The 11,565-nt window shown below is 51.0% G+C and overlaps 1 protein-coding gene across 1 annotated transcript; it reads left to right on the top strand.

Annotated features, from left to right (window-relative positions):
* The first annotated feature begins 1,876 nt into the window (after positions 1-1,876).
* On the top strand, positions 1,877-8,470 carry chst13 (carbohydrate sulfotransferase 13). The gene is made up of 2 exons (XM_033036961.1): positions 1,877-2,003; positions 7,186-8,470. Exons 1-2 carry the CDS (start codon positions 1,914-1,916, stop codon positions 8,032-8,034), a joined length of 939 nt encoding a protein of 312 aa, XP_032892852.1. The 5' UTR covers positions 1,877-1,913; the 3' UTR covers positions 8,035-8,470.
* The last annotated feature ends 3,095 nt before the right edge of the window (positions 8,471-11,565 follow it).

Here is an 11,565-nt window from a genome sequence, read left to right as displayed (position 1 = left end):
CTGGACTTCCCCAACATCGGGAGCAATCTTCCTGCATCTAGCCTGTCCAACCCCTTAAGAATTTTGTAAGTTTCTATAAGATCCCCTCTCAATCTCCTAAATTCTAGAGAGTATAAACCAAGTCTATCCAGTCTTTCTTCATAAGACAGTCCTGACATCCCAGGAATCAGTCTGGTGAACCTTCTCTGCACTCCCTCTATGGCAATAATGTCCTTCCTCAGATTTGGAGACCAAAACTGTACGCAATACTCCAGGTGTGGTTTCACCAAGACCCTGTACAACTGCAGTAGAACCTCCCTGCTCCTATACTCAAATCCTTTTGCTATGAAAGCTAACATACCATTCGCTTTCTTCACTGCCTGCTGCACCTGCATGCCCACTTTCAATGACTGGTGTACCATGACACCCAGGTCTCGCTGCATCTCCCCTTTTCCTAGTCGGCCACCATTTAGATAATAGTCTGCTTTCCTGTTTTTGCCACCAAAATGGATAACCTCACATTTATCCACATTATACTGCATCTGCCAAACATTTGCCCACTCACCCAGCCTATCCAAGTCACCTTGCAGTCTCCTAGCATCCTCCTCGCAGCTAACACTGCCCCCCAGCTTAGTGTCATCCGCAAACTTGGAGATATTGCCTTCAATTCCCTCATCCAGATCATTAATATATATTGTAAATAGCTGGGGTCCCAGCACTGAGCCTTGCGGTACCCCACTAGTCACTGCCTGCCATTGTGAAAAGGACCCGTTTACTCCTACTCTTTGCTTCCTGTTTGCCAGCCAGTTCTCTATCCACATCAATACTGAACCCCCAATGCCGTGTGCTTTAAGTTTGTAAACTAATCTCTTATGTGGGACCTTGTCGAAAGCCTTCTGGAAGTCCAGATACACCACATCCACCGGTTCTCCCCTATCCACGCTACTAGTTACATCCTCGAAAAATTCTATAAGATTCGTCAGACATGATTTACCTTTTGTAAATCCATGCTGACTTTGTCCAATGATTTCACCACTTTCCAAATGTGCTGCTATCCCATCTTTAATAACTGACTCTAGCAGTTTCCCCACTACCGATGTTAGACTAACTGGTCTGTAATTCCCCGTTTTCTCTCTCCCTCCCTTCTTAAAAAGTGGGGTTACGTTTGCTACCCGCCAATCCTCAGGAACTACTCCAGAATCTAAAGAGTTTTGAAAGATTATTACTAATGTGCGCACACACACGCACACACACACAGCTGAGGTCAGGATGGAACCTGGGTCACTGGCGCTGTGAGGCAGCAACTCTACCACTGCGCCACTGTGCTGTCCTACGTATAAAACAAAGGTTAAACAATAAAGGATCTACACACACTGAGATGGGAGATTTAGGTTGAGGTTTATTATTGTCACCTGTACCCAGGTACAGTGAAAAGCTTAGCTTTGCCTGCTATCCAATCAGACCTGGTAATACTGTGCATAAAAACAATTGTCAAACTCAAGTACAATAGGTAGAGCAAAGGGGAAGATACAGAGTGTAGAATATAGTTCTCAGCATTGTAGCGCACCAGCTCCAGAGACAATGTCCAATGTAAGAGGAAGGGGGACAACTGATGGCAACATTGATCTTGGGGTCTAAGTTCATAACTCCATGAGAGCGGCAACACAAGTAGATGGTACGGTACGCTTGTGTTCGTTGGTCGGGGCATTGAGAATATATGTCTCTGCCTTTGAGTGTGAACCCAAGGGATGCCTGGAGCTGCAGGGTGCTACGTAAATGCAGTGTGTGGTGTCTTCCTCCCAAGGTGTGTTTGCGGTGGAGTTTACGCATGTGTCGTGAAGCAGGGGAGGGGTGAGGGTGGGAGGTGGAGGTAGAGGGAGATGGGGGGGGGATTTGCCTTCACCAGACCACAGAGGTGATGAACACTTGCTCTCATGCCCGTTACAGCCTCTGACCAGCTGAATGGGACGGAGATGGGAAAGGACAACACTGGCCTGGCCTCCCAGCCACCCCTCCTCAGCATGGTAAGTGACCCCAGGGTGGGGGTGGAGGAAGGGGAAGGGGGGGTCATCCTGTTCACCACCCACCCATCGCTACTGTTTAAATGTCACCTTCACCGTGAACGCAACAATTAGATTCCTCCGTTCCCAATGGTGCAGCGGGTAGAGCTGCTGTCTCGCAGTGCCAGACACCTGGATTCCATTCTGACTTTGGACGCTGTCTGTGTGCGGAGTTTGTACGTTCTCCCTGTGACCGCATTGGTTTTCTCCAGTTTCCTCCCACACTACGTGCAGGTCTGTAGGTTAATCAACCCTCTGTAAATCGCCCCTAGTGTGTAGGGAGTGGATGAGAAAGTGGTATAACATAGAACCAGTGTGAACGGGTGATCGATAGTCAGCGTGGACTCGGTGGGCCGAAGGGCCTGTTTCCATGCTGTATCCCTAAACTGTTTGCTGCAGTGGTGGTGGTGGTGGGGGAGGCACATACAATAGTGGTGTTTGAGGATTTCAGGCACATGAATGGAGATGGATCGCATGCAGGCAGGGGAAATTAGTCTAAACGTGGCATCATGTTGGGCATGTACGTTGTGGGCCGAAGGGCCTGTTCCTGTGCTGTACTGTGACACGTGCCCAATATCTTTCCAAAAGGGACATCCCATCAACATCATGTCCAAATGGTGGCACCCAAGGGTGACATTGGGCTCGGGGTCACTTAGCTGGGATGTCCAAAGGCTCCCTTAGCGATGACATGGAATCATACCAGCTGGAGGGACCCAGTGGATTGAGCAGTGAGGGAGGGATTAGAGTCACAGTCACACTGCATAGAAACAGGCCCTTCAGCCCAACTTGGCCATGCTAACCAACAGCCCATCTACGCTAGTCCTGTTTGCCTACATTTAGCCCATATCCCTCCAAACTAACTCCTCTGTCAGCTTGTTCCATAAACCCATCTCTCTCTGTGTGAAAAATGTGCCCCTTAAACTCATATTAAATCTTTCCCCTCTAGTTAAACCTACACCCTCTAGTTCTTATGCAGGCTCTCTATGTCAATAACCTGCTCCACACATCGCATTTAAGCTTTGTCCCTCTCACCTTTAAAGTTATGCCCTCTAGTTTTAATTTAAGTTTAGTTTACTTTATTGTCACATGTAAAGCTTTTTTGTTGCGTGCTACCCAGTCAGCGGAAAGACTGTACATGATTACAATCGAGCGGTCCACAGTGTAGAGGTGCAGGATGAAGGGAATAACGTTTAGTGCAAGATAAAGTCCAGGGAAGTCCGATTAGTATTTGATTTTACGCCCTGAGAAAAAGGGTCTGATTGTCTCCCCTATTTTTATATATTTCTATCGGGTCTCCCCGCATCCTCCAGCATTCCAGAAAAAAACAATCCAAGTCTGCAACCTCTCCCTGTAACTAACACCCTCTGGTCCAGGCATCATTCTGACAAATCTCCTCTGCACCCTCTCCAAAACCTCCACATCCTGCCTGTAACAGGATGGCCAGAACTGCGCACAATACTCGTAATGTGGCATCGTTTGTAGAACATAGAACAGTATAGCTCAGGAACAGGCCCTTCGGCCCACAATGTCCGCGCCAAACATGATTCCAACTTGATCTGATCTCTGCCTCCACGTGATCCATATCCCTCCATTCCCTGCATGTCCATCTGACGTAATGTATACCTTTAAAGCAGTCAATGTTTGCACTGCAGGGGGCTTTGGGGGGGGGGTGGTCTCGTGTTTGCTTACCCACTGCTGTGTCAACAGACCTGGTTCCAACACCATGGTACAGTCCTCCCCTCCTCTCTCCCCCCCCCCCCCCCAATCCAGACCCCCAGTTGTGGCCTGGGGTGGGCACATTGGCAGCAGGCTGGTCACATGTGGAGCGCACTTCTCCTGCAGCATTGCCATGAATCCCAGCTACCCTGTCTACCCCCCACTCCCCTCTCTGCTGGCTGGTGGGAGGCATTCCCAGCTACCCCGTCCACGCCTACCCCCCACTCCCCTCCCTGCTGGCTGGTGGGAGGAGGGGGGGGGGGGGAGGTTGTGATGTGAGACTCATAGACTTCCACAGCTGGGCTGATGACTTGGAGCATAAAACGGAGAACAGTACAGGCCCTTAGGCCCACAGCCGAATGCGTTGCCTAGTTAAACTCATCTCCAAAAGCACACACAGTGCTGGAGTTACTCAGCAGGTCAAGCAGCATCTCTGGATGTCAGGAGCCTTCTTCAAACTAATCTCCACTGCATGCAGTGTTCAAAAGGGAACTGCAGATGCTGAAGAAAGGTTTCGGCCCGAAACGTCGCCTATTTCCTTCGCTCCATAGATGCTGCTGCACCCGCTGAGTTTCCCCAGCAATTTTGTGTACCTCCACTGCATGCACGTGGTTTATACCCCCTCCATTCCCTGAATATCCATGTGTCTACCTAAAACCCTCCTAAACACCACCATCACATCTGCCTCCACCCCCACCCCAGGCAGTGCGTTCCAGGCGCCCACCACCCTCTGTGTAAAAATAAACTTGTGCAGCACATCTCCTTTAGACTTTGCTCCTCTCACCTTAAAGCCCTCTAGTCGTTGATATTTCCATTCTGAGCACAAGATGTCTACCCTATCTATGCCTCTCACAGTTTTATATACTTCTATCAAGTCTCCCCCTTAGCCCCTGGTGCTCCTGAGAGAACAGTCTGTTTGTACGATCTCTACTTAACCAAGACCCGCTGATCCAGGCAGCGTTCTGGAAAAGTTAATTTCAGTGAAACAGTTCCAAGTTCTTGTGGAGCAGCCACGATGTAAAGACGTTTGGCTGTACTTCAGATTCAATATAAAGTTACAGATGTTTCAGGGTAGGCCAAGTCAGTCTGTCGGTGTGGCTGGAGTGCTGAGGAAACATAATGCTTACTGCCTGCCTCACTCTGGTTTCCATTATTTGCTGCATTTCTCTGGAGAGTTCTCCTTAACGTTTGCCAGAAATGAGGAATAGTTGCTGGCTTGGGAACTATCGCGCGGAGCAGGAACGCGTTGTTGGATGTGTTCTGCGTTCCATTTAACAAAGGGGTTTTTAACGTCAAGAGTAAAGTTGTGGAGAAACGAGAGACTGCAGATGCCCAGATCTCTGAAGAAGGGTCTCGGACACGAAACCTAGTCTGCCCAACCCCCCCCTCCACAGAAGCGGCCCGCTCTTTTGGAACTTCCCCAGTGCTGCACAGGAACAGGGGTTGGAAAGGTTGATAGGGACACACAAGGAACTGCAGATGCTAGAAAGTGCAGGTCGTGGAGATCTGTAGAGGGCATTGAGCGGTGACGTTCCTGTCAAGGCCCTCCTTCAAACCGAAGAAGGGTCCCAAATCGAGATGTTTTACGGAACAGGCCCTTCGGCCCACAATGCCCATGCCATTCATGATGCCAGGTTAAACGAATCTCCTCTGCCTGCATGTGATCCACATCCCTCCATATCCATGCTCTTATCCAAAAGCCTCTTAAACACCACTATCGTATCTGCCACCACCACCACCACCACCACCGGCAGTGTGTTCCAGGCCCCCACCACCCTCTGTGTAAATTTTGTCCCTCGCACCTTAAAGCCGTGCCCTCTAGTCTTTGACATTCCCAGCCTGGGATAAATGACTGTCTACCCTATCTACAAAACTTACAAAATTCTTAAGGGGTTGGACCGGCTAGATGCAGGAAGATTGTTCCCGATGTTGGGGAAGTCCAGAACAAGGGGTCACAGTTTAAGGATAAGGGGGAAGTCTTTTAGGACCGAGATGAGAAAATCATTTTTTACACAGAGAGTGGTGAATCTCTGGAATTCTCTGCCACAGAAGGTAGTTGAGGCTAGTTCATTGGCTATATTTAAGAGGGAGTTAGATGTGGCCCTTGTGGATAAAGGGATCGGGGGTATGGAGAGAAGGCAGGTACAGGATACTGAGTTGGATGATCAGCCATGATCATATTGAATGGCGGTGCAGTCTCGAAGGGCCAAATGGCCTACTCCTGCACCTAATTTCTATGTTTCTATACCTCTCATAAGTATATACACTTCTATCAGGTCTCCTTGCAACCTCCGAAGTTCCAGAGAAAACAATCCAAGTCTGTCCAACCTCTTCCTGTAACTAATACACTCTAATCCAGGCGTCTTTCTGGTAAACCGCCTCTGCACCCTCTCCAAAGCCTCCACATGCTCCCTGTAATGGGGCGACCAGATCTGCACGCTGCATTGTTGCCTCCTGACGTCACACTCGGTGTGGTTCAATGAACCTGCTAGTTTAGTTTAGAGATACAGCATGGAAACAGGCCCTTCGGCCCACTGTGTCCATGCCAACCAGCGATCCTCCTATACTAGCACTATCCTGCAGACATACTAGGGACAATTTACAATTCTACCATAATTAATTAGCCTACAAACCCGTACGTCTTTGGGACGTGGGAGTAAACGTGAGCACCTGGTGAAAACCCACGCGGTCACGGAGGTAATGTACAAATACCCTACAGACAGCACCCATAGTCAGGATGCAATGTGGGTCTCTGACGCTGTGAGGCAGCAACTCTACACTGTGCCACCCCACCACCTGGTGTTCAACGGGTAAACTTCTCCCATTGCTCTTGATTTTAAATGGGAAAGAAAACGATTATTTGTTTGGGGCTTCGGGGCAGTGAGGGCGGTCTCTGCTCTGCTGTGTGAAATGCTGAGCTGCCCGGGAGGTTGGCCGGCCAGAGTGATGGACGGGGGGGTGACTGGGGGGGGGGGGGGGGGGGTTGGAGGTACATGGAGAGACCACGGGGCCAACAGTGCTGCCACTTCCACATCCCTGAGCCGGGGGGCCAGTGATGGATGCTGACCAGTGAGCAGTGAACATGACCAGACACTGACCATCACTGCCCACCTTTGGCCAGTAACCAGACACTGACCCACTGACCATCACTGGCCAGTGAACACAGCTAGACATTGACCAACACTGACAATACAGTCCAACAGGAACCATCATTGCCCACTACCCCCCCCCCCGCTGACTAGTGACCCCTATTGACCAGTTGACCATGGTTGACCAACATTGACCACCACTGACTAGTATTGACCACCGTTGCTTGTTGTTGGCCAGTATTGACTATCATTGACTAGTGACTATAATTAATAACTGCCTTTGACCATGGTTGACCACCATTGACCATTGCTGCCCACTAACCCCTGTGCCCTCCCTACAGCCGGCGTTCTCGGATGTGCGTCGTGAGCAGTGGGCACGGCGGGTGCTGCTGGACGAGGCGTGCGCCTCTCACCGGCAGCAGGGTGAGGGTCCGCGCCGGCTGCTGACCGCCAGCGACCTGCGGCACCTGGTTGTGGATGACCGGCACGGCCTGCTGTACTGCTACGTGCCCAAGGTGGCGTGCACCAACTGGAAGCGGGTGCTGCTGGTGTTGGCCGGGCAGGCGGCACAACCGCTGGACATCCCTGCGGGACGGGCACACGCGGTCGGAGCCTTCCGCACGCTCGACTCCTTCGCCCCGGCCGAGATCAACCGGCGGCTGCGGACCTACCTCAAGTTCCTGTTCGTGCGGGAGCCCTTCGAGCGCCTGGTGTCCGCCTACCGTAACAAATTCACCCGCGCCTACAACACCGCCTTCCACCGACGCTACGGCACCCGCATCATCCGCCGGCACCGGCGCCGCCCCAGCGCCCGGGCACTGCGCCACGGGGCCGATGTCACCTTTGCCGAATTCGTGTGGTACCTGACCGACCCAAGGACACGCCGGGACGGGCCCTTCAACGAGCACTGGGACACCATCCACTCGCTCTGCCACCCCTGCCTCATCCGGTACGACGTGCTGGGCCGCTACGAGACCCTGGAGAGAGACGCTCACTACCTGCTGAGCCTCGCCTCGCCCCAGCACCCCGTCACCTTCCCCCGCTCCTCCCGTTCCGTCACCACCACCGGCGTGGCGGCTGCATACTTCCGCAACGTCTCGCCCTTCTACCAGAGGAAACTCTTCCAACTCTACCGGCTGGACTTTGCCCTCTTCAACTACTCTGTACCCGCCTACCTCAACATGGGTTGACCTCCCCCTGCCAGCCTAGTTGGGGCCGCGTGCAATGGGTCAGGACGGGCTCAATGGGCCGAACAGCCAGCCCCTATCTTCCTGTCAACTTGCCTCCACTGCCATCTCTGCGGTCATAATGTTTCAGCCGATGATCTGGTTTTCAAAGGTCTCCCACGTGTCTGATGTGGACTTGCCCCATGGCAACTGTTCCCAATCCCCTCTCTCCACCCCTGCCCTACAATCTCGTCATCTGCCTCTCCCCTGATTTAGTGCCTTCCCTTCCCCCAGGCCCAGACTCACCTCTAGTTGTAACTATCATAAAAGGATGTACCTTTGGAAAGGAGATGAGGAGGAATTTCTTTAGCCAGAGGGTGGTGAATCTGTGGAATTCATTGCCACAGGCGGCTGTGGAGGCCGTTATTGGGTATTTTTAAAGCGGTGATTGACAGGGTTACTCCAGGTTATGGGGAGAAGAAGGTAGATGGTAGAGGAGTATAAAACAAGAGGGCATAGGTTTAAGGTGAAAGAGGAGAGAATTAATGGGCAGGGTCAAGAGGGTGGGGTGGGGGGTACATGGATCGAGCTGCCAGGGGAGGTGGTAGAGAGGGTTACAGTTACAACTTTATAAGACATTGGGCTGGGATTGTGGATAGGAAAGGTTTAGAAGGATGAAGCCCAAACATAGTTGGATGGTACTAGCTGAGGTAAGGCAACCAAGCCTGGTGTCACCTCTGTTCCCTGCTGCTTTCCCGCAGCCCTGGTTATTAACACCGTGGTGGAACCACGTGGCACAGCAGAGCAGCGGGTAGAGCCGCTGCCATAGACCCGGGTCCGATCCTCACCTCGGCTGCTGCCTGTGTGGAGTTTGCTCGTTCTCCCTGTGACCGTGTGGTTTACCTCCAGGTGCTCTGGTTTCCCCCCCACATTCCAAAGACGTGCAGATTTGTACGTTAATTGGCTTCTGTAAATTGCCCCTGGTGTGTAGGGAGTGGATGAGAAAGTGGGATAGCATAGAACTGGTGTGAATGGGCGATCGATGGTTGGCATGGACTCGGTGGGCCGAAGGGCCTGTTTCCATGCTGTATCTCTAAACTAAACTAGTCGCCACACCGTCGACTGGAGAACAAAAGGATCTGCAGATGTTGGAATCTTGAACAAAACACAAAGTGCCGGAGGAACTCGGCGGGTCAGGCAGCTTCTGTGGAGGGAATGGACAGATGACGCATCAGGTCGGGACCCTTTTTCATCTGCATTCTCTCTCCAGCTCTTAGCCACGTGCTAAGTGTTACGCCTCTCCTGTACCGGCGATGTCTTTTGTATCTGGGTATGGAGTATTGGTATCTCAGCATTGTCAATGTTTTGTTCATCAAAAAACTGGTCTGGGGCTGGCCACATGGAGCATGATGGAGTTATAGGGTCACAGCATGGAATGAGGGGAAGAAAGGTTGTCGGGGATCTGTTTATGAAAGGCCGTGACAGAGTGGATGTATCCACTAATGCGAGAGTCTAGGACCAGAGGGCACAGCTTCAGAATAAACATACATTCAGAAAGGAGATGAGGAGGAATTTATTTGGCCAGAAGGTGGTGAATCTGTGGGAGTCATCTGTGGAGGCCATCATTAGGTATTTTTAGTTTGACTTATTGTCGTGGTAACTGAGGTACAGTGGAAAGCTTTTAAAGCAGAGATTGACAATTCTTGATTAGTAAGGGCGTCAAAGGTTACGGGCAGAAGGCAGGGGAATGGGGTTGCAAGGGAAAGATAGATCAGCCATGATCGAGTGGTGGAGCAGACTGGATGGGCTGAATGGCCTAATTCTGCTCCTATGTCTTCTGGTCTTGTGATTTATTGATGCATATGGGCCTGTGAGAAAAGGCTTACTTTGAACTTTCACTGCACCAGGGCCGGGAGATGCTGTGCTCGAGCAACTTAATCTCTTGGCTGTTTGGATCCAGGGTACACAGTACATAGAGTTATACAGCACGGACACAGGCCCTTCAGCCCATCTTGTCCATGCCTTCCCCAACTCGGCCCCTTTAACTACATTTGGTCAGTGTCCCTCTAAACCTTAGGTACACAAAAATGCTGGAGAAACTCAGCGGGTGCAGCAGCATCTATGGAGCGAAGGAAATAGGCAACGTTTCCTATTTCCTTCGCTCCATAGATGCTGCTGCACCCTCTGAGTTTCTCCAGCATTTTTGTGTACCTTCGATTTTCCAGCATCTGCAGTTCCTTCTTAATCCCTCTAAACCTTTCCTATCCATGCACCTGTCCAAACCTCTTCTAAGGTTGCAACTGTGGTCACCTCTACCACCTCCTCTGGCAGCCCACTCCATATAGGACGGGTTTAGAGGGATATGGGACTAGTGTAGAAGGGCCAAAGGGCTGTTTCCACACAGGATAAGTCTGGACCTTGGGTCAAGGCAACAAATTGGGGGAAGGTAGATGACAACATTATTGGGAGCAGCTGTCACTGGGTAAGTCTAGATCCAACACGTGGTAGTCGATGAAAGGCCAGCTGATCTGAGTTCAGGTTCAGCACGTTCCAGTTAGGAGGAGGGACAAGGGAAGGGAACTGTGGATGACCGTGGAGATTGCAAATTTGGTCCAAAAAGATGGGAAGCAAGCCGGCAATTGGAAGGGCCAAAAGGGGCCATGAAATGTCTTTGTCAAGTTGGATTAAAGAAACCCCCAGTGCATTTTTGCAGTGCATTAAAAAGAGGATAGGACCGCTCAGGGATTAAAGGAGAGAGTTTGTGCTTGGAGTCTGGGAATGTAGACGAGGTCCAAAACAAGAACTTTGCATCTGTATTCACCGAGGAGAAGGACATGGAGGACAGTGAAGAATACTAATGGACAAGGGCAGTTTGATCAAGGATGAGGAGGTATTGCGGCTCTTGGAGAGCACTGTGGTGGATAATTCCCCAGAACCTGATGGGATCTATCTCAGATTATTGAGAAAGGCAAGAGAGGAGATTGCAGGAGACTTGATGAAGATTAGTACAACTTCTTTAGCCACAGGCAGAGTCCTAGAGGACTGGAGAGGAGCTCATGCCCCTGTCCCACTTAGGAAACCTGAACGGAAACCTCTGGAGACTTTGGGCCCCACCCAAGGTTTCCGTGCGGTTCCCGGAGGTTTTTGTCAGTCTCCCTACCTGCTTCCACTACCTGCAACCTCCGGGAACCGCACGGAAACCTTGGGTGGGGCGCAAAGTCTGCAGAGGTTTCCGTTCAGGTTTCCTAAGTGGGACAGGGGCATTACATTGTTCTTTTGTTTAAGGACAGGTTGAAATCCTTGGTCACTGCTTGTTATGCATGTTTTAATTGGTTAATACCCCGCTTTGAATGATTAATCCTTGGTATCAGTTCTTAATTCCTGCTATTGGACAGGTCATTGTTTAACGTTTGCTGCACTGATTCTGGGAATGCCAGGAATGTTGTTAGGAAACGAGGGCCTGAGATACAGGGAGGGGTTGGGCAGGCTAGGACTTTATTCCTTGGAGCATGCGAGGGTGATCTTATATTGGTGTGTAAAATTGTGAGTGAGATC

Source organism: Amblyraja radiata, chromosome 18 (assembly GCF_010909765.2).
Source record: "Amblyraja radiata isolate CabotCenter1 chromosome 18, sAmbRad1.1.pri, whole genome shotgun sequence".
NCBI lineage: Eukaryota > Metazoa > Chordata > Chondrichthyes > Rajiformes > Rajidae > Amblyraja > Amblyraja radiata.
Note: the sequence above shows the minus strand (reverse complement) of the source record. Positions and strands in the feature narration are given on the sequence as shown.